The 24,245-nt window shown below is 41.3% G+C and overlaps 1 protein-coding gene across 2 annotated transcripts in view; it reads right to left on the bottom strand.

The window, feature by feature from the left end:
• The window catches only part of LOC306828405 (netrin receptor UNC5C-like), a 209,507-nt gene that overhangs the window by 42,065 nt on the left and 143,197 nt on the right, over nucleotides 1-24,245 (bottom strand). The window contains exons 5-8 of one of the 2 annotated variants that reach the window (XM_079350868.1): nucleotides 15,082-15,262; nucleotides 10,875-11,042; nucleotides 10,476-10,640; nucleotides 2,719-2,775 (exon numbers count right to left, since the gene is read on the bottom strand). In XM_079350868.1, coding sequence (XP_079206994.1) covers nucleotides 2,719-2,775; nucleotides 10,476-10,640; nucleotides 10,875-11,042; nucleotides 15,082-15,262 — 571 coding nt within the window. The remainder of the gene's footprint in view (nucleotides 1-2,718; nucleotides 2,776-10,475; nucleotides 10,641-10,874; nucleotides 11,043-15,081; nucleotides 15,263-24,245) is intronic. The other variant, XM_079350869.1, reaches the window with a different exon arrangement.

Here is a 24,245-nt window from a genome sequence, read left to right on the forward strand (position 1 = left end):
AGAAGTAGAGCCCTTGCTAGGTGAGCTTGTACCTTCCTTTTAATAATGTTCCTCCTGTTCAAATGATGTATTAGCAAAGGCCTAATAAGTTTTATCTATCATTCACTTTCAATAGGGGGAAATCAGTACAACAGTATAATTTCACCCATTGTGGTCACTGTCATTAATGTGACCTCGCTCCGCTGAGTTCTGAGCGAGCCAATACGCTTGTAAACACAAAGCAAGTGTTGCAAACTCAAGGCAAATTGCCCACTTTGGCACTGATCCAGAGGCTGGCTGGCTATTCTCCAAAATGGCCGCAGCTGCGACAAACTCACAAATTGTGAATCCAGTAAACCGGTGCTGGATCGATCAGCTGCTATCAGGCAGGAAGACGGAACGAATCAAGCTAATTAAAGGGATCTGTCACCGCTCTTTGTGCTGCATTCACTGCCAGGACACCCCTGTGGCCTCCTGCACTACATTTACCATGATGGACGTTTCAAACAGGGTTTAGTAGACCTTGACAATATGCAATAATAATATGAAGACCTTAAAGATCTAAAATATAGAGAATTTCATAACAGGCTACTTCTGCTTTTTGGCACAACCTGAAATGGCAAGTAAATGGTATTTCAGTTTCTTTAAAGCTGTTGTGAGGAGTTTGAGCTGGTTATATAAGAGAAAGGAAATAATTCAATTGGGGAAAGCTGTGGCTCAGTGAGTAAGGGTTCGATCTCCAGCTCATGCAGTTTTGTCCATGGGCTAAACACTCAAGCTTAGCGGTGTGTGAATGTGATTAGTTAATACTGATGGACTTTGCATCGCCACGTCCTCCATCCATGTGGAGGTGTGAGCTGCGGTTTAAAAGCACTTCAAGTAGTCAGAAGACTACGAAATACAAGATCGAGCTGATTTACTACGTAAGTCCAAAACTGATGCCTCTTCACCTCAAAGGAACAAAAAAAAAAAGAGCATACAGAATTTCTATTTCGAGTTCGGACAAGATCAGCTCGGACACACGCTGTATTAATTACCCACAGGGGTTTCCAGATACAGATACCGATTTTTGGGAAGAAAAACCATCTGATCCCTACAGTATACATTGGCCAATAGCTTTCTTAGATCTATGTTCAATTTGTAGAGATAGATAGATATAGATATAGATATGTATTGATCCCTCAAATGCAATTATCAAATCATATACAGTATAATGAAGATGAAACGGTCACTCGACGAGAAAGTCATTTCACACATACTGTAAAAACATCCCGGCTTGACACTCTGGAGAGTAAAAATTCTTGAACTAATCAATATCGCAGACTCTGCTGCTGAAACAGAAGTGCTCGTGTCATACAAAGAAACACACATGAAATGCTATTTGGTCGGTGAATAAATCGAGAATTATAAGCGCAAATCTGTGATAATATTAGTCACTTAATTTATCGATATTTTCAGAAAGCCGATGAATTGATCTAGATCGACTTTTAAGGATGTAATGGCTACTGAAGGAAAATCAATATATAGATGTAGTCGAAGTTAGACTTTACATAAGGAGAGCCAAGCAGAGTTTGAAAGATGGACAACATTTTAGATTCTTCAGAGGTTCCATACATTGGTTGCATCACCTTTTGTTACCATCCGTATCGAAACAAAACTTTCTCTGTCATCTTAATGAAAGTGTCGCAAAAGCACCAACGTTTTAAACTACAGAGCTTTAGCATACTTTTAAAAGAAAGAACAAGAGAGAGAGAGAGAGAGAGAGAGAGAGAGAGAGCACTTTGTAAATTGCTCAAATAAATTGGCAACATTTCTGTGCAACTTAGACATTGTCTCCAAACTCAAACCTCTGATATTGTGACAACCCTGGTTTGTTCCGTTAGCTGTCACTATATGGATTATGCAACAATAGTAAAACATAGATTTACACGACCTTCACACAAATAATTCAGGAAAAAGGATTACGCCTTTTAATCTCTTCTTTCCATCAAGCAGGCTGAAGTGTAAATGATTTATCTGTCATGACTTCCTTCGTCCAAGAGCAGACAGAAGTTTTAGAAGAAGTTAAGGATCTTTTTGAAGTTTTTTGTTAGATAGATAGATAGATAGATAGATAGATAGATAGATAGATAGATAGATAGATAGATAGATAGATAGATAGATAGATAGATAGATAGATAGATAGATAGATAGATAGATAGATAGATAGATAGATAGATAGATAGATAGATAGATAGATAGATAGATAGATAGATAGATAGATAGATAGATAGATAGATAGATAGATAGATAGATAGATAGATAGATAGATAGATAGATAGATAGATAGATAGATAGATAGATAGATAGATAGATAGATAGATAGATAGATAGATAGATAGATAGATAGATAGATAGATAGATAGATAGATAGATAGATAGATAGATAGATAGATAGATAGATAGATAGATAGATAGATAGATAGATACTTCATTGATCCCGAGGGAAATTCAAGATTGGCAGATAGATGATTGGCACAACAAAAAAGATGGAACATGAAGGGAACAGATCACAAGAAAGGAGCCAAAAGAACTCCCATCAAGTAAATCAGAATGACATGAAACACACAAAAAGAAAAAGACATAAAGCACGAGCCAAATGTCAACGCTCAATCAAAGAGAGAAGACCTGAGATGAGATGAGAGTTAAGACAGAGAGGAAAAAAAATAGATGATGAGAAAACATAAAACAGCAACTTACATGGGATTCCCAAATCACTGTTTTCTTTGGGCTCAGTGGACTTCTGAAAAAATGAACCTTGGGACGGGAAAAGAAGAGGGGGATGGTGGAAATGGATGGAGGGAGGGAGAGGAACACAACAATGAAAATCAAAACAAACAAGTCAAATAAAATGGGGCAAACATGACAGGACACGGACTCAAAAGAAAAACCTGCAAAACGTGTGCTCCTTTATATTTCTTACATTTTCGCTTTTAAAATCATTTGTGCAGGTGTACAACTTATTATCACGAGGGACTTGTTCTCATTTTAACCCCTTGTGATGTTTAAGAAGAAGCACTTTCCTGCAGACACTTGGCTGCTGTGTCATGCTAAGTTGGTCCACTTAGCGGTGGCAGACAGAAGGTCTCTGACACAGATGAAATGCTGATGTACTGATGTATAATTGAAGCGCTGGTGTATAATTGATAAAGGCAACACAGCAACACGGTGCGCTTAAAAGCTTCTTGCAAAACCAGCTGGACGTACAAGACACTGATTTAGCAGCAAAGGGCACAAAAATGACAAGGTTAACTGGGGTGACGTGTAAAAATAAACATACATGAAGTAGCAGTGCAGGGGCAGGATGGGAGCATGATGCAGAGTGTGCTCGGCCAGGTTATTATAATGTAGCATGGATGAGCCTGTGATGTTTTTCTTCTAATGAATAATTATGATAATTTATGCCCTTAAAGGTACATAAAAAAACAAAGAAAAATAAGGAATGGACTAAATCTATGTTATATATATATATATTTTTTTTTGTTGAGCATTTAAATTACATTTTAATATTTCAAACATTAATCAAAGCCAGAGAAATCCCGTGTAACGGGACGTGTCTTCTGTGACGGCGGCCATCACGGAGCCGACATGAAAGACAAGGCTTGTTAAGACGTTGCCATGGAAACATCAGATGTTATTCCAAAAAAAAAAAAAAAATGTTACATGAGGAAGCAGGAACTGCCACTGAAAGCTGCCATATGCCGCGTTCTTCGACGTAACATCCAGTGTTCCCATGGCAACAATAAACGTGGTGTATACTTGGATACATCGATTCTCAACGGGAAGGGTGGGCGGATAACACAGAGAACCACTCCCACGATTCCCGGCCAGCCTTGATTTCATCTTTTGTTTCGATAGAGAGCCCCCTGGTGGTGGAATTTGCATGTTCTGTATCTGCTGAGTTATATTTACTGTGCTTTGGTAAACATCAGTATATCTTTTTTTCTGTGCTAAATAAATAAAATGGACTGAATTGTGATGCTGTTGTGTAACACTGATTCAGCTGATGGAAGAAGCGACATGCCATGACGGCCTGAACAAGCTCCAAATGACTGCAGAGCACAACTGTTCAGAAAACATGATGAAGGGTGAAATGCAGCAAACATAATTGAACACAGGCAGAAGAAGAAGAAGAGACGACTCAGATGAGCATTAAAAAGTTTAGAAAAGGAGCAGGAAAATGTCAGTACTAATGCAGTTAGTAATCACTAATTTGACCCCTGTGAATAAAATCTCCTGAACTGCTGTGCTGTAGCTGTGTAAACAGCATCCACTATAGTGTTAACATCTGGCATTAGGGATGGAAGAAACAGTTATTTCCAACCATCACGGGAGGCAGAGTCAACCTCGTCCCTCCTGTCGCTCACCGAGCTTTAAATGTTTACTATCCAGACTGTCATGCAGGAGACAGATGCACACGCAACTGTAGCTGACCTTTGACCTCCTTCCCCACTCTGCTATGCATACGAGCATTATTCTATCTTTTATGGCTGATGTTGATGTCGTCTATATTTTTAAGCTTTCTCTCCTTATTTTTGAAACTATTTCAACACGAGAGACATAGAGGCTGCCTTTATTCGTCAGAACCTGCTTCAACGTCGGGCTAATAAATGGGACTGGGCCTTAAAGGGATAGTTTGGCATTCTTTGAGGAGAGAACAGCAGGAGTGCAGGCCGGGAAGCGACATTAAACCTGATGATGGTTTTCCTTATAATGAGATGAATTATGTAGAGCATCCGACCAGCATAGCAGTACAGCCTGAGTTTTCATGCAGACACGCCGACCAGTCTCTCCTTAAAGGGGGCCAGGCTGACCAACGTCTCCTGTGGCTTTTTATACTTAGCATTAACAAGTGCATCTAACGACCCCACTCCAAAAAATAATGAACTTTTCCCTTTAAAGTAGGATGTGATGGTGATGATTTGAAGTTTTGAGGAGAGCAGTGCAGTAATAGGATACAGTGAAGTGATAAGAGCTCCCAGGAGAGGGACAACAGAGCTTTCAGTGGGGAGAGTCTGTGCAGTTCTGTATATGCTAATTGTTTCATAATACATCCAAACACTGACGTTACATAACAGCCAGTATCTCCAGTGATTATACTGGAGTTTTAGAGACCGCACGGAAGATTGTGTTTGCTATGGAGGTAGTGTTATGTAGCACACACACACACACACACACAAACTCTCAGTAGGTAGAGAGTGAAATGTCAGGCACTCAAGGATGACACAGTGAAAATCTGACTCAATCGGTTCCAAGAATTCTGATCGATGTGTCAGAAAAATGTCAACAGGCCCAAAGATATGAAACAACAAAAACAACTCTTAGAAAAACCTGCAACTACGGTCACACACACACACACACACACACGCACACGCACACACACACACACACACACACGCACACGCACACACACACACACACACGCACACACACGCACACACACACACATACACAAACACACACACACAGGCATACAGACTCACACTGATATTACTCTCAGATAAACACGTAAACATAAAAGCGAGGAGGCACTCCTCGCAGGGCCAGGAGTGAGGTCAAATGGATTTCTACCTCTCAGGATTTAACAGGACAACTTTAGAAAAAAAGGGCATAGAGAGACGGCGGAGGAGATGAAGAGAGAGGCGGCTGGTGTTGGTGGAGCGAGCGAGAGAGAGTTGTGTGAAGTGCTTTTAGAGCATTAAGTCAATTAAAAAGCGCTATCTAAATACATGAACTCTGCGGTTACAATGACAGTGTTATCAGCTCATTCACAGCCCTGGAACCATGAAAGTTATTGTGTTAACAAAACAGCATTTAACTTCTTGTTGTTTCATGATATGGAGTCTGAATACCTTGTTTTTACATATCCAGAAAAAAAACCCTTAAAGAATTCAGCAAGTTAAATTGGTATTTCAGTCCTTTTCACTAATTCTAAAAGGTTTCAAAATTCTTTTGGGTTTCCTCTTCATGTTTTATCATGTGAGTGTAATTTGTGTTTATGACTTGTCTTTAAGGGTTTCAGTAATGTATTTTTTCCCCTTTATTTTCATCATCTTTTATACGAAGAATGCGTAGCATTTTAGTCATCAAAATGTGAAATAAAGACATCAAGTCTCTGTGTCTCTCTGAGTCCTGACTGTCTACGATTAGTGAGAAGGCCGAGTCCCTCCAGCTGTGTTGTTGTCAGAGCTGTGTTTACATGGACACGACGGCCTCGTGTACAAAGCTGTTTTCATCAAGGACTGGAGTGAAGAAAAAGAACTAACTCACTGCTTATTTGGATGTCATGTGAGTGTCTTTAGATCTCAGTCATTCAGTGTCAATGTATGTGCAATATAAGGCCACGAGCTAAGCGAAGTGTGCTAACATTAGACTGCTAACACAACGATGCAGGACACAGATGAGTGCAGGTCGAGCAAAGGACATAGAGCTTAACGGTGCTTTATTGTGCTGAGTTCTCATTGATATGTCCATCGTGCGAACGTGAGTGGAGAGAGTTTTGAGTTGCGTCGCTGGAGGAGAGCGGAGGTGTCGCCAAACCGAAGATTGTTTCAGTTTCACGTTGGTGAAAAGTAACACGTTCTGCCTTTAAATGTCACGTTTTAATTCTTTCTCTTGTGTTTCCTCAGTTTATCAGATCCTTGTGCATGATTTGGGGGGGTCATATTGGATTTTTTTTTAAAAAGTGTCGTACAGATAAAGTCTGATTGACTGATTAATAGATATACAGTATGTAGGTGCGACTTGAACAGCTACTTTTATGTTAAACTTCGTATTCCAGACTACACCGGGACGTCAGTCGCATCTTTACTGATGCAGAAGAAGCGATAATGTTCAGTGCGACGGCTAAAGAGATTACGAAAGAATTCAAAGTCCGACATTTAAAGATCTATCTTTCAGAAACCAGGTCGTATAATCATAAAGGAATCACTCAGAGCTTTTTAAATATACCATACACCTATAAAGTCCTGTGCATGCAAAAAAACCTTCTTACAACCACACACACACACACACACACATTTCATGGATTCCGGTAAATGCTACAGGAAACAGCTGAAACATTAGTGCGCACATAAAACCACGTCTGCAGAGTTATTTTAACGACAGAAAATCAATCAGGGGAAATGAGCCTAAATCTATTCCTCTCTCGGCTTTATCCCAGATTCTGTGGCCCGGGCTCAGCCAGCGGCCTCAGGGAATCCTCCTGATGGACCGCAGACACATAATACACTGCGTCAGGAGTGGGCAGGGCTCCTCTACTGTAAATCCTGTCAATAATGTGCCTGCAGGCCTAAAGCCCTGTGAGGGATTATTTAATAGTAATCCATTGCATGTGATAAAACACCTTTTTTAAGTCCACTCCCCTCAGGCTGCACAAAGAAGCTGATTTGTGTTCACTGAAGAAATGTATAAAACATCTGAACAAGAGGTTGATCTGATTTCTGTTATTTGACCTTGATTTGACCAGGAGAGTGTCTTAACTCAGCCTGATTATGTACTGACTAAGACTCTGGCTGATCCCGATCCAAGTCTGACTGAGTGTGTTCTCTCTTGTTGTCGACTTGACTCCGCACAATAAGACTGCTTAGGCTCACGTTGATGAATGTATATACTGTACAGTATCAGGTGGGAAGGATAACTCTTCACACTTCCAAAGGCTTTGCATGTATTCAAAAAGACTTTCTCATTATCAGGGTGGCGCTACATCGACCCACCTCGACTTATCTGTGACGTCACAGAGCTCGGAGTGAACAACAAGTCTTCCCAAACATCCACATCAGGAAGAGCTGCTGACTCTTTCCAAGCTGTCCTTGGTCACGAGACAAAACTGAACTGTATCAGCTCTGACTGACATCAGTAACAGGGACTTAACGTTACACATTAAAGTAAGTAATTACACCCCAGTTAACCCACGATCTTCTTTGGAGAGGGGCGGACTTTCTAGTAAATACTGATAGTGATTGGTAGGTTTGGACTTCTTTGGGGACTTTAAGATATGTGTCTGCTGTCTATCTTTAAATCTTTCTATTTAACATGATGTTATTAATTAATCATTAATATGATTGGCAGAACTTGTTTCTTCTCTGTCATTATTATTAGTGCTCTGGTCTGTGTCCTTGTTCTGTGTCCTGGCCATCCCTTTTAGTGCCTGACGTATTGAAAAACATGAATCTATAAATATGAATAACAACAAAAATAACCATTCAAAGTAGGATAATGAAATGAATGAAATGCTGTGATTATCCTGAATGACGCAGCGATCTAACAAATCATATTAAAGCCCACCAATGCATGTTATTCAAACTCTGTTGGCATTGCAGCGGCATAGCTCTCCACAGTTTGTTTGAATACATTTAGTCACTTTTTGCCGGGACTCTGTTGAAAAGGGGATTTCATGAGACGCATCCGGGTAAGATAAAGGTCAATAAATAATTCACATAAATATGTTGACGGCAAGTCAAGAAAGTCTCTATTAATATCACGCTGGGAATGTCTCAGCCAATAGGAGGTTGTGAATAACTTTAATGTTTATTCAGCATTTGAAGAAGGAGACATGTTTTCGCTCCCTGATTGTTTGCAGCAGACTCGCTGCTCGCTGTTTGTTACATACATTTTCATTATTTTATCATTAGTTTAATTTGGACTTCACTGTTTGATGTAAAAAGTTATTAAGTTTTGGGCTCAGCATTTTGTTACATTATCACATTACATTTCGGGCTCTAACTGGAGCCTGTGAGTGCTCACAAACTTAAAGCCAAGCAGTCGCTCAACATGTGCAAATGTTGCAATGACAGTAGAAAATCTTGTTGCATGCAGAGGAGAAAAACGAAACAGGAAGAAAAAGCGGAGTAAACATAGGGCCACTGGTGATGAACGCTGGTTGCAGGGCCCTCCAATTGATTTATGCCAAGGGCCCCACCAGACTCGAGAACCAGTTCCCAGAGTTGGTCCACACCAGGACTTAAACATGCGGACCTCTGGTTCCTAACCCAAGTCCCTACAGACTGAACCTCTGCCACACCAAAACTCTCTCTTCATCTGCCGTGTTGTTTAAAAAGAAGGCCTGATGGGATTGAATGGCATGGTTATGAAACATAAGTGAATTCATTTTCTCTCTTTTTTTTTTTTACCTTTTCTCTCCTCCCGTCGCTCTGACAGGCCTCTTTCTGTCTCCCTCTCTTTTCATGTCAGACGCTGGTCTGCCAATTACTCCGAGCACAGGGAGCAACCAGTGCTATTCCTACAAGTCAACAAATATAATTGCCTCCACCTTGGAAAAAGTGCCGCTCCTATATTTGTGCCGTTATGACTCAGCCAGCGTTTTCCAGCAGGTTTTTGTAATTGACCGCACTTTTTTTCTTTTCTCCTGGTGTCAGAAATCGCTAAATTGTAAAGGGAGTGTGGAAGATTGTTCCACATCATTATCTATCATTACTTTTCCCTTTAAGAGGGGAAAAAAGTTGTTTTTGACTGCAGTAATGGGCAAGAAGGTGGAAAAAAAAGGCAAGCATAATGATGATGACATTAAGAACCCCTCCCATAATGTAACTATTAGGAGCTCAGAAGAATAAAGAAAATGAGAATGTTCGAGCAAATTGCTGTAAAAATGGAAGGAAGAGGAGTAGAGAGGCTTGAAACCCAAAGGCACTAAGAGAAGGAAGCAAGGAACCAAAGAAAGAGAGGACGAGATGATCAGACTGATCAAGTGAAGGTGGAAGAAGAAAATGAGGGGACACACTTATTATTTTTGCATGCAGTTAAAAAAAAGTCTTTAAAATGTTGTGTGCTCTTTTCTTCAACAAACCGTGCACTTATTTCCGGACATTTAGAAAATGTCTTGCACTTGATACTAAGGCTGGGCGATATGGACCAAAACTCATATTTTGATATTGTTTAGCTGAATGGGGATAATCGATATGTTTATCAAAATATTTGTCTTTAAAAGGAATAATCAAATCTTAGTAAGTTCAAACTCACATGAGCCAAACACCAAACGTGCTTCATTTACTAAGAGTTCATCGGCTCCACAATGTGGATATTTGGACATTTGGAAAATGCAAACTACAAGTAAGTGAACTGCTTAGTCTACAGAAGACACATATAAGGATGATGTAATGCAACATAAAATGTATTGAGAAACAATATTGTCTATTCTGTATCATAAGAAAAACAATCAATGATATAGCTTTAAAGCTTGGTAAGTCTCTCAGCCCTACTTGATACCTTTTGCACTTCATCAGCACTTTCAAATATTTACCTTACTTTTACTGAATCTCGTCAGATTTCTCAGGATTTACAGAAATCCATTCAATTGCCACATTACACTTACATTCACTTATATCCATCCTGCACTACCACCCAAAAGCCCTGCCAGGTCTGGGGTCAGTTATAATCTGAGTCAGTAAGGTATTGATGCAATCCAGTGCATACTGAAGAGAGAAAATGTCTCCACTTACTTTGCATACAGAGTCCGTCCGTACAGTTCTGAGACTGGAGCACCAGCCCCTCACAGTCTCTTCCTCCATTTTTAGGAGCGGGGTTGTTGCACTCCCTCCTTCTCCACTGGGTGCACTCTGTCCCACAGGCCGACCACTTACTCCAGTCTGTCCACACACCGTCCACTAAAGAGCAGGGAGCGAGAGAAGGAGATATAAGTAAAGAGGAAATGAGAGCAGGGTCCTGAAGTACTCTTTCAGGTGTGTGTGTGTGTGTGTGTGTGTGTGTGTGTGTGTGTGTGTGTGTGTGTGTGTGTGTATATATCTTCCAGAAGCTGAGGCCAGGCAGGCCAGTAGGAAACAGATTAACAAAAGCTTCATAAATCTGCATTAACTGAAACTTGAAAACATTGAATTTACCGGTGCACAGTGAGGTACAAGGCAGCTTCTGTATGGCCACTCCATCACACGGCAGTCCTCCATTGAGGGGAGCGGGATTCGTGCAGCTACGGGTTCTTTTTTGGAAGCCCCGCCCACAACGGCTGTTACACACCGACCACTCCGTCCATGTTGACCAACCGCCGTTCACTGAGGGAAGAGAGTGACTCCATCAAAACAACAACTCGTACATGTAATAGTTCAACCATTCCAACCCAATGTTTTCTGTCTTAAAGGAGCAATATGTAACTCTGACACCTAGTGTTTAAAATGGGTACTGCAGTCCAAATTCAAAAGATTGGAAAGAGCCATCTCCCTCCGTCCCCATCTCAATGTGTGCGCAAGTTACCGTGTCTCGCATTCAAAGGCGTCTGCATAGTTTGTGACCTCTCTCTATTTTTTCAGAAGCATCTTATTACATTTTTGCTTGTGGAGTTGATTAGAAAAATGCTGAGGCTTTTTAGATCGGGTAGAATCAGTTCTCTTGCGCGCTTCCACCGCTGCTGGTTTCCTGTGTACTTGGCACACCAACAGGTATTTAAAAACAGTCCTGTGGCGGTACCTTAACACAGCCTACCTTCTCTGGTCCAACCAAAAACAGACCACTCAGAACCGGAATTAAAACTTAAGTGGAGGACATGGACTGGCTGTTGTGTTTACAGAGAAGCCAGCACTTTAATATAGCATGTTTCCTTAATGCCTGAGGAAATACAGTGCAGTAGTAAGTTCATTGTATGAATTAATTCAGTAGATATCTGACATCCAAAGTGTTTTAAACTCAGCTTTAAAAATGAGTGGTTGAACACAAAGGTCGCTTGCAGAGAACAACCAGCCTTTGAATAACAGATAAAACATTCGAGGTTTAATTGAACAAGCTGTAGAAGACAAAGTAATAGACAATCTTAACATAGTGTAATGTTTCTATGGGGAAAAAAGGGCACATTTAAAGCAATGATGTGGCCCAAAGAGCATTCAAATCTTTTCCTATCACTGACACATCACCATTCAAGGGGATATCTGTTATTTTAATGTCCTGTCTGATTTAATTGAACTACTTGTCTTGATGGAGTCGGTGTGTTTTGCCAGGAGGCTGTGATTATTTGGAAGTCGAGTGGGAACAGCTGGATTTTCCTGCACCCCCCCCCCCCAACACACACACACAAACACATACACACACACACACACACACACACACACACAGCTGAATCAAGGACCCTTGAGTAGCTCATAAAAATCTCTCCACAATGAGAGAGAACTCCCTGTAAATGTAGTGGTATTACTTTTTTAAACATCTTGTAATTTCAACATGATGTTTTTGCTCGTCCCTTAGAGCACCAGTATGTAGCTTTCAAACCTTAAAATAGTAGTTTAAAAGTCCATCTAATAGCGCAGTCTCTTCAAAAGGGAGAATGGTCTCTCTCTCTCTCTCTCTCTCTCTCTCTCTCTCTCTCTTATGTAAACGATTCACCTGAAAGCCAAACTGTCTAACTTTTGACCACAGCCCTTCACGAGAAGTACGTACCGCTTTACGCCACCAGTTCACTCCCCAGCGTTTGTGCTATGAAGCGGCTAGCTCATTAGCCCGTTTGTGAACTGTTTGATACAATGGCTGAAGCTAAGAAGAGAAAAAGAAAGTGAACAAGAAGGGACGGGATGAAATATTGTACAGGCTTTAACACGTTGGGCAGAGCTTTGAGAAACACTTCACAATAAAAGAAACACTCTTGTACTGATCTTGAATATAAACTCTTTCATTTTTATATTCTGTATGGCACTACTTTCTTTCAGAATCTTATTTGGCGTAAAACTTTGTGGGGGTCATAACACCGAACTTTAAGGTGTCAGAACTGCTCAATAAGTCTGTTTTTGAGACTCTCGGAGGGTTTAATACTGTCACTCCACACTCCAGGGGCACTCGATGTGATGGACCCTCCACACGAGGACGTAGAATGGGAGTGTGGAGGCAGAGTGGGTAGGGAGTGGTTTGAGAAATAGATAGATAAATGTACTTTATTGATCCCAAGCTGGGAAATTATGGCCCTCGAAACTGCACATTTCTTCACCTCCCAAGCTCTGTTCAATAGTTTGCAGCTTCCTGTTTAGTGCTGGTGAAAACGCTCCTGTTGGTTGTCACTTTACGAGACAAGACTGCAACAATATTAAACGTGTTTGGGGCAGACTTTGGTGTTTGGTGCAGACTTGATCCAAAATCACACCAGTAAATCTCTCATGATGTTTATGTTGACTGTTGAAAATGTTTGGTGATTTATTTTAAAACTGCTTGAGAGGTAGTTTGGTGTAAGGCCAGCATCCGTTAGCATCGGGGCAGACTTGCTGTTGGAGGGTTTAACAACCCACTCTTCCCTCCACACTCGAAAGTTTTGGACGGCACTCCATGTGGCCGACCCTCCACACGAGCATGCAAACAGAGAGGGCGCAGGGAGTGCATGGAGAAACACTCACACACCACCACATCAACATGTTGCAACTCTTCGAATACCCCGCTGCTACTGAAGCTCAATTTTTCCCACTGTGTTCACATCATGTCATGCTGTTTGCAAATGACTTAACCCTGGAGTCGTGTTGGAGAGAGCAAAGAGAAACAATACCACTACAATGGAGAGTCTGAGTTTAATGAATCCTCACTATAAGCCTCCATGTTTTCAGTCACTATAGGATTCTTTCTCTTTCTTTTGTCCCTTTGTGTAGCTTTTTCCACTTTCATCCTTATGTTTGTCAGTCCAGCTGTTATCACTGTTGGAAGATTTTCCCTGACCCAGCCACATTTCCCCTTTCTTTTGCTTCATTACTTTGTATTATCGTTGTTGTTTTGCAAGACAAACATGGCAGCGGGGTGCAGGCAAGGATAAGAGCGGTTGAAAGACAGTCAGTGAAAGAAAAATCTGGTCTAAAGTCAGAATGAGTCACAAGGACACCCAGAAAGCAGACATCCAGAGAGATGCATACAGCTCCTCTGCTGTATCTGGACCTTCATGTCTCAGTGGACAGTGCCCACTCCTTTTCCAGACGCCCAGTCTGCTAAAATCAGGTACAGTCACCTTTGTCATCTCTTCTTCACACACCTTTTTCCCTCCCACTCTCTTCTCCTCACTTGTCTCTTCTATCTATATCTGCTCCATTTTTTCCCCCTTCTGTTTTTTTTCTCCCCGCTACCATTTCACCTTGTCAACAGTGTCAGCTGGGCCCTTGTGGAGCCCAGAAGATTGAACCACAGATTGAACAATCTATTTCTGTAAGGATACATCAGTGTCAAACCACTCCATCTCTTGCTGTCTGTATCACACACGCACACACGCACTGTTATTTTTGATTGAAACACTCCTCCTAGTGAATAGACTCAGTGTTACGTTTGAGAGAAACACTGTGTGTGCGTGAGAGAGCGTAGTGCTTTACATTGTTTTTCCTCAAAATGTTTCCCGACCTCTCGTGTCAGGCTGACATTTGGTAAAATGGGAAAAAAAAAAGAAAAAAAAAAAGAAACAAGTTTTTTCTCCTTCTCTCTCTTCTCAGTTTTAGAACAAAAAAAAAAGCAAGAGAAGAGCATTGTGTGGAAGAACAAAACCATTTAGAAGGGAGCTATTCAAAGTTTGCTGTTTTTCATAGCTGCTATCACGCCATATGCTGCATAATTCATTCGGTGGAGGAGGAAAATTGGCTGAACGTTGAGACATTTGGAAAGCGCACATGTTCTAATTTAAAACTGAAGGCGTGATTGGTGAGTTTTAATTGGTTGAGGTCAAAGGCGAGGTGGCAGATCGAGAAGAGAAAGTACCAGCTTGGTTGAAGAGATCATTTCATGTGGCAGATGGGGGCTAGCCTTCGGCTGCTAGCTTTTATAAGGTACTATGTTGGTAAAATCTGGAATATAAGTCGCAATAGTGTTTGTTTTTGTTTTTTTAGTTGGGGCTAGAAGGTTTTAAACTGTCGCCCTTTCCACTATTTCTAAAACAATGCAAAGCTTATTTCCAGTGACGTCTATTTTCACCGGGTGGAGTTTGAAAATACTGCTAGCTACCGTATGGGAGTTTAGCTCCTAGCCTATGGGAACGCTGATAGCTGTAAATAACAGATCCAAAAATTTGCCTAAAGTCTTGCAGCTCAGCTCTGCTGGTTATTTGTCTTTAATTGAGGAGTCTTAACCATCAATCCAATGAGAGCATTCACTTACCATAGACTATAACGGTGGCTGTGGTGCTGCGTCTTTTAGCCACGATGTTCTTAGCCACACACGTGTAGTTGGCGGTGTCGGACAGACGTGCCTGTTTGATGATCAGGTTGTGGTCGATGGTGATGTAGAAGTTTCTGTCCTCCGCCGGGTCGATTATCTCCTCATTCTTCAACCACTCCACCTGGGAGACACAGAGAAGAGAAATCCTGTCAATATAAGGGTTTGTCTAAAGATAACGGTGACATTTGTGTAGTGGAAAGATTTTTTCAAATAGCTGCCAGCATGCTGAGAGAAATGTAAAAAAAAATATTTTTATCTTCTTAAAATCTTTGCTTTTTCACATTTGTTCGATCTTGTAAACTGAGCAAAATCAATAGATCACACCACAATCTTGTTTTCACAGTGGAGGCGCCCTGAGAGCAACTGATCGGGCCGGGGAGGAAGATATAAAATGTAGTTTTAAATAGTGCATCTGAGAGTTTATAAAGACAGAAAACACACTGAATCAAGTTTAGATGTTGGGATAATGTTATTATTTCTGACTTTCTCAGATGATGAAATAAAGAAATGAAAGAAAAGGTCTTATATAGGATAATGTGTAACCTTGTTTTACCAGTTGTTCTGAGTCAAAGTTGAAATCCATATAAATATATAACAAAAAGAAGTGTGACGGCTCTGTCAATCGACAAAAAAATGATTCATGACTCATGGAGATTTACGCTTGAATTTGAGAAGTATGATATTAGAATAAAAGAGAATCGGAGCAATAACCAAACTTTTTTAATGTTTCCAGTCACACATGTCATCCACAACGGACCCTTCACAATTTGGCGCCCGATGGTGGCAGCATAGTAAAGGAGGAAAATGTCCCAACATGTGCTTTTGCGGGGTATTTTTGGTGAAGAATGGGACGGCGGGAAAGTATCCCATTTATGAGCCTAATCGCATTTCCTGAGTGCTGTATTTACTGGTCCAAACCCTCATAAATTCAAACTGTCCAGGCTTTATGGCAGGCACATAAATGTCCGAGGCGCGTTGTTTAATTCATGTTGTTTAATTTCCTCCACCCCTCGCATTAAGGAAATGGAAATCTCATATGCAGAAAAGAGAAAATTTCTGTGTGATTCTTCAGCGTTCAGCGCTGCTCCAGCTGGGCAGGCTGTCAGCTCTCTCTCTTTGTTATTCCACCTGCTTCTCTCTCTGATCTTTAGAGATTTGGTAGTGCTCTTTGGCCATGGGCGCACTGTAGCTCTGAATCCTTAAACTGAAGTGAGACGCTGTGTGACCTTTCAGTTTCTATTACAAAGTAAAGGTTATACTGGAGGAAACAGCAACAACAAACAAACAAAACACTTATATATAATATGGCCAGACAAGCTTATCCTTGTATTGTAACAGAAAATAGTGTAGGCGCTTTAGAATAAATCAAAGCACTAGCCATGTGTGCTTTATGGATTTATATTTATTCATGGTCGGGATGTTAAATAAGCTGTTCTGTGGTGCAGATTTAAAGACACAGAAAGTATTTTCTTGGATACAAATAAAACAGTTTTTGTTGCACTCTGTTCTCTGAGATCTAAGGTCAACAGTAAGATCACGTAAACATGTATCCCTGATACACAAAAGAGGCTCTCATTTACATTTTCAGAGTATTTTGGATGCGGAGGCAGATACAGACATTTTTATCCAGACCTGGGTGGCCCAACTGGGGCATTGCCTTATCTTAACTTATGTGTGGCATGAACTTTGTGTGCACACAAACACTACTGTACTTCAACCCGTAACTTTTAAAGAATCTTTAAGATGTGTAACTCTTGAGTTAATTTTTAACTCTAAAATGTAACATGACATGTAACACATGTAATCCTCTTTGCATTGTTCTTCAAGGGAAGATTAAGAAGATGAATGTCCGGAGTTAAGAAGGAAATGTAGCACACTGAAATGCAAAGACAACTGTTAGCAGCCTGCAATACACAGCTCGGCATTTAACAAGGATTTTGGGGTGACCCAAGAGGGAGGCCAATCAGGGTACCCGAGTGTCCCAGGCCACCCCTGGTATCCCCCCTGTCTGAATGCAAATAAAAGGCTCTTATGTTAAAGTTAAATTAGTGACATTTTAAACACGACTATAGCAGAAATTAAATGTCCAAACTACATTTGTTGTATAGTAGTGATTCTCTAAATAGAGTGAAGTCAAACTCCCTCTGGGTGTGTGTTGTTTTTAGCTCTGTGTTCACAATTCCTTCACTTAATCTATGTGTCGCTCTGAGACTCTAACAGAACTCATTCAAGTTGAACCCCTCCCTGTCCAATCGTTAGCCTATGAGAGACGACCCCACCCACTCAGGGACGATGTTTGTAACAGCATAATGGAGAAGTTTTGTCGTGAGAGTACAATCACAGAGTACCAAAAGAGTTTCCAAAGTCTAGTTTTGGTCTAAAATACTTCAAAGACAAATGGTCTGAATCAACTCTTTGCTGAATATCTGAATGGAGATCACTCCGGCTAACAGCTGCACTCGGTCCAGACACTGAAGGATGCATGGGGGGCACTCAGGGACAATGGAAGAACATGCAGAAGAAGAAGAAGAACATTGCTCTTAGATACTGTTGCTATGCATACTGTCGCTATGGTGCAGGATCTGATGAACATCTACTCTGAAAGTCAGATATTATATGTTAAGTGTGATTAACCTGGAAATACAGAACTATTATGAGCAGTTAGCAACAGACAGGTGACCTGTGGGAGAACTTCATCTGAAAGCTGATAATCCCTCAACTAAAAGGAATCATAAAAAGGTCCTTTTGTTACATTTCTGGGATGAGACGTGCCACAGATTTTTAGGTAAGAGTGATGAAAAGCTACACTTCCTGTTATTTGGAATATCATTACACTCAATGAGACTTGGCATAGAGAGGTGTTCAGTCCAGAGCCTCTATTACATAACCACTTGCTCTCATGTCTGACTCTGTTTTATGCCAGTACATGTTCTCTCTGAGTGATCGGAGCTCGAACCATGTTGGTCGCACATTTCGAAGAACTATGAACCGAGCTAGCTTTTCTGGAGCGCCCTCTAGAGACACCTTTGAGAGACCTGCACCGCGTGTTACATTGTGCGTGATGTCGACACTGCCTCAGTGAAGTATTTCATTCTTTGCTCTGTGAATTTCACTTTTCCTTGAGAACGTTGTGACATCTAGTGCTCCTGTATTGAAGGTTTACAAACTCAAGTGCGGCGCTTTGAATCAAGGAGCAGCTCAACACGCAGAGGATCGTCAATAGACAGCTCACAGAGAGCCAAAAAAAGAACGTTTTCTCCGGCGTGACACAAGTCAAAGCTCAACGTTTCATTCACGGATGTGAATATTATCAATGAATCGTTATCTCCACTTTATAATAACAGCTAACAAACTGTGCTGCGTGAGAACAGCGAGTGTCAGTGGCTCGTATAGAGACTTTTAGTGATAGCCGATCTTTTAGATCGTGCTGAATGAAAGAATTCATTTTAAACGTTGAAACATTGTCCTAATTTTTTTTTCGCAAAAAAATCTGATGTGCTGTTTGATCCTCATATTTACGATGACTATGACATTCGGAATAACTGCATGGCTGTTAAGAATCAAACCAAAGGTCATTTTGACTGCTGCGGCATCCAGCAATGGAAGTTATCACCAGCATCAACAGCACATGACTGTCACAGTATTTAATCTAAAAAGCTGTCACCAAAGGAACCAAACAAGCAACTCAGGTGTTTGAGCTCCTGTTGTTGTGACTGACTTTGTAGGGATTAGTGAAATGTGTTTTTAAGCTAATCAACTTGCGGCTCGGAGTTTGACTTTTCTATTGAGCCGAGGGATTGCTGCATAAAAGGCAAATACAATCACCTTTCCTACAGAGGTAATTAGCTCTCATAAGCATAATGCTCTGGAAATAGCCGCGGTCTGTGATGATGTCTGAGGGTTTAAGCATGTAAGAGTGACGTGTGCTCCGCCGGCCTCAGACAAAGAGACCACATGTGGTGGCAACACCGCCACTGCCACCGCATCATTAGCCACAGCTGGTGTTAGAGGCAGAGTGTGTGTGTGTGTAGGTGTGTGTGTGTGTGTGTGTGTGTGTGTGTGTGAAATACTAGCACAGAGAGGCTGATTGGATCAAACCAACCCCAGGGGAGAATGTGTATTTATTATTTTAACTCTCGCCCCCACATCACCTGTCTCCCTCTTTTATCTACACATCACTAGACACAAACACACAAACACACAGACGGAGAACAACACCACCTGCCTCTGGTTTATTGCCAAGGTCTATATATATGAAATAATGGTATTATACATGACTGTGGACACCCACAGACAGTGTGTGATCACACCTTTGACACAGCAGCATCAGTAATACGTTCGTCCTTTGATTCAGCCATGAAAGGTTTTTTTTGAAAAGGCTCAAGAAGAGTCCATTCCTTCTTTCTCTTTCGACAAAGAATCAAACAGCTTTCTTTTTAAAGATATAAAGGCTCTGTTTGATCGATCTCACAGACGTGTGTTCGTGTGTTGTTTCTGCTTGACCCTGTGACTGAGATTGTATTTTGGCTTTAGGTAAACCGCGTGTCTCCGAGTGTGAGAGAAGACGGTCGGATTCCCTCTCTTCTTTAATCATGAACTTGCTCGTAGTGCCTGAACACTGCAGGAGCCTGCGAGGAGTGATGTTTCAAATATGCAAATGCATCCGTATGTTTTCTTGCCTTCATCTTAAGGACAAATGTCCCATCTTATAACCTGCAGCATCAAGCCTGCAGTAAGTGTAATGTATTGCACAATCTATAAAGATATGCATCTTTTTTTTCTGGCAGCGCAACAAAGGCTCGATCGCATGCCGTGAAAGATTAAAGTAGGCCGAGATATATAGAGATATATATTCAGCCTTTTGTTGCACTCTAAAAGGAACACAAAGTGTTTTGAATCGCAAAAGCTTCGCGGCACATCTGCCGCAGAGCACAGCGACATCACAGTCACACAGAGTCACAAAGAAAAAGCACAGTGCAAGTCTTGCAAAGGCAAAACAAATGGCAGAGCACAGAGCAAGGCGTGAGATAAAGAAAGAGCGAAAGAATATCTGTGACAAATGCTAAAATATGACATGCTTTGTAGAGCCGCTACAAAGGGCCTCATATGGGAGTTGATAAGGGTGCAGAGATACACGGTCTGAGGATAGAATCTGCACTGGATCACAACATTAATTTTTCAAAGTGGGAGAAGGCACAAACACCAACACACAATGTTAATATAATGAAATACAGACAAAAAAAAAGCCAGTTATAACAGAAATCTGACATCAAGACAGGCAGCGGAAATAAGCTGGACGTGTGTGCCTCCATTTGTTTGTTCATGTGTGTGTCCGTGTGTGCGTGTGTGTAAGCGAGCCAATGAATCACTGAAGTGTTAATACGCTCGTCACTGAGGATTATCCCCTTGATTAGCTATATTATCTGGATCCCAATAAGAGCACAGATGAGTGGGTTAAAGAGCTCCTGTAGTGATTAGTCTTCCTCCGTGTGGGAGGGGACAGAGTGTTCGTCCATGTTTTAATAATCCCACACCTCCACCACACCACCCGCGCCAGCACGCTTTTTTGTCACTTTGAAAAGCAGAGATCGTAAAGATGGAGAAAGAGAGAGAGAGAGAGAAAGAGAGAGAGAGAGAGAGAGAGAGAGAGAGAGAGAAACAGACAAAACACAGAGTTTCTCACACACGTTGGGGAAAAAAAATCATTTTGCAGTAAATTTGTCGATTTTGTTCTTTTCACGAAAACACTGAAAAGCCGCACAGTCATACCTCTAACTCCATTTATAGTGTTCAATTTTGGCAAACGTCTGGCTGAATCATCTTCAGGAGGAATTATCTGGAAGAAGGCAAGATGTCCTGAAACAATGATTCATAAAGCTATAAATAAAAGACACTGCTTCTGAGGATCATGCCAGGCTGTCTCTGCCTCAGTTTAATATTCTCACAGAGATCCCTGTTTCCCCGAGATTACCTTCACGTAGCCTGCTTCTAATTCTATTTGCCCAACATGCCGTTTAAGAAATATCATTACTGGCTTTATTTTGTCTCGCTGCAACATTTTTTCCAAGAGTTGGAAATGCTGTGGGTTTATGCACAGTCAATGCTGTGTGGATGAAGATTTTTGTTTAACTTTAAGAAGGTAAACATGCAAGAGTAAGCTGACGGTTTAGTAACACTGCTATGTAAACCGAGTTCTTTGATTGGCTAAAGATAACCAACAATATACAGTAAGTCCTGCCTTATTTTCTGCTGAAATTACATAATGAAAATCATGGTGGTCTGGTCCACCATGATTGGGTTTTGAAGAAATGCTAGTAGCTCAGTCTGTGTGGGTTGGGGACCAGAGCGTCGCCGGTTCAAGCTCTGGCGTTGACCAAAATATGGAAGTTGGTCTGGTAGCTGGAGAGGTGCCCTTGAGCAAGGCCCCAAACCCCCAACATCTCTGGCCTGCTCCCTGTGTACAGCAGCCCTACTCTGGGACCCTTCTCTGTTCTCTCCACTCGTCACTTATTAATCAAGTGTGTAACATTTAAAAAAGTAGAAGTGTATAATTTAATGATTAATGTTTCCATTTGACTGATTTTCATGAAGACAAGTCATCTTAATGAATATACTGACTTGCTCAGGTTGAACTTTAGAAACATTCATCTTGGACTGATGTGAAGACAGTGAGGGTTTTAGTTTCAGAGTTATAGATGTTGGCACCAGTGGAGGAAAGGTCAGACAAACCGAGCCCTGAGATTGACATCACATCGTAAATGAAACTTCTTTGTGACTTCACACTAACATTCAAGCTCCCTCATATGAACTTGTGTGACATTTACTTTCTTTCATTTCCAATTCAAATCTGCCTCTTGACTTGTGTGACTCTCAGCTCGGCGCATTCATTAAGACATTATGGAGATGTGCACGTGTCAGCTCCCCCGTGAACTCAAATTCTAGCTAAACCATCCTAATCATCACTCCCGCCTATTCCCCCCCCCCCGCACACGTCTACAGCTCTGCCAGATGTGCCACCCTCATTATTGTTGGCAATGTCTGGCATCTGGAGAGCCATCACCATAATTGGCGTGCTTGTTTCCATTATCAAACACTCACACGTGCACGTGCACACACACACACACACACACACACACACACACACACACACACACACACACACACAGGTCTTTGTGTTTCATCATACAATCACTGAGTGTTGGTTTCTGCAACATGCCAACCTAATTCTCAGGATCTAGGTCCGTCCAGTCAGCAGAAAATAATAATATAAAACAGGAGTGAGAGCAGGAGGAAGAGAGAGAGGAAGGACTTTAAAGAGGAAAGAAAGGAGGAAGGAACGAATGAAGGACCACCCACTAAACAAACCAAAAAAAGACAGTCTGAGAGGTTGAAGCACATTGAGAATATATTGAGAGACACAGACAGAATGAAGAAGAGAGAGAGAGAGAGAGAGAGAGAGAGAGAGAGAGAGAGAGAGAGAGAGACAGACAGACGAATGTTGGCAGATGAGACCATCCATCTTTCTCTTCTGCTGCCATCAGCTTTTTGACACAAGCGCAGAAAACTGGCTATAACTGCCCGTGTGTTTATCAGAGTATATGCTACACACACACGCCCATAAACACACACACGCACACACACACACACACACACACACACACACACACACACACACACACAGAAGCACAGGCATATGCACACACATGGGGCGCCTCCTGATGTGTAGCTAAGTAGAATAGTAATCAAGCTATTCATTAGCGCAGTAACAAAGGCCATTACTGGCTAATCAACAATCTTCAAACTCAATCGAGGAGCGCTAATAGAAATTTAATCCAACAGCGCACATGAATATGGTGCGAAGTGTGTGCGCGCGCGTGTGTGTGTGTGTGTGTGTTTTAGACAAAACAATTATCTCAATGTGATAAGATGAACAAAAGGACTCTGCTTTTTCAAACAGATACAGGAGAATAACCGAAGAACTGAAGAACTATTTTGATTGTTTTAATTTTCTTCTCTCTGCATTAAATAAATGTATCACTACAACAGAAACAGGATGTACCGAATCAAACCAACACTCAGGGAAATGTCACAGCAAATACAATACATGACAACATGGAGTCAGTGGTCGCTGTAAGCCTCAAAATATGATTATGCACAGGAGTGGGCACAGTTAAGCAGCTAATTACATTAATAATAATAATTAACTGAAGTTAACATCAAGGGGTGTTATGGTTTAAAGTGTGACCGTGTTAACTGGTGACTTACAGCGGAAAGCGTCTGGGGGTCGTCATAGTTACAGATATATAATTGGTGTTTTTGACATTTCAAGAAAAATCTAAAGTGGCATTTGATAGGACACAGCATCTGTTGTAAGTATGACAACCACAGACACATTCTGCTAAGAGTGCCTTCTCACAGGACAACAAGATAGTAACAGAATCCAAGGCCATCATGGTTCTCAGCAGGAAAACAGTTAACTGCCTGCTCCGGGTGGGGAGTGAGTCCTTGAAGGAGTTTAAGTATCTCGGTGTAATGGTCACATGTGAGGGTAAGATGGACTGTGAGATTGACACGAGGATTGGCGTATGCAGTTATAAAGGTGTTATACTGAACCGCTGTGGTGAAGACTGAGGGCGGGGCCTGAAGACAAAGCTCTCGATTTACTGGTCAATATTCGTTCCAAACCTCACCTTTGCTCATGAACTATGGGTGCAAGCAGCCGCAGTGACTTTCCTCCAGAGAGTGGGCGGGCTCAGCCTTAGAGATAGTGGGAGGAGTTTATATTATAAAGCAGCTCAAACAAACCGCTCCAGGCAGAAGTTGATAAAACATTTTTTTCTGACGCCAGTATGAGATAAGTTAAGAGTTTTTTGAGCTGCAAATAAAGCAAAGCCACTCTTTATGTTTCTCAGCCTGACAACATCAAAGGTGAAAATAAATGTAAAATGGGATCTTCAAAAATTTTACCTAGGATTTTAAAAAAGGGGGCAAAAACTACAGAAGAGGGGCCGTCTCTAAAGACATAAGTCACCCAGAAAGAAAGACAGACAAACAGCAGGAATGCATAATGCAAAGACACAGATAGACAACAGAAAAATGAACAA

The sequence above is a fragment of the Symphodus melops genome, assembly GCF_947650265.1.
Source record: "Symphodus melops genome assembly, chromosome: 1".
Lineage (NCBI taxonomy): Eukaryota > Metazoa > Chordata > Actinopteri > Labriformes > Labridae > Symphodus > Symphodus melops.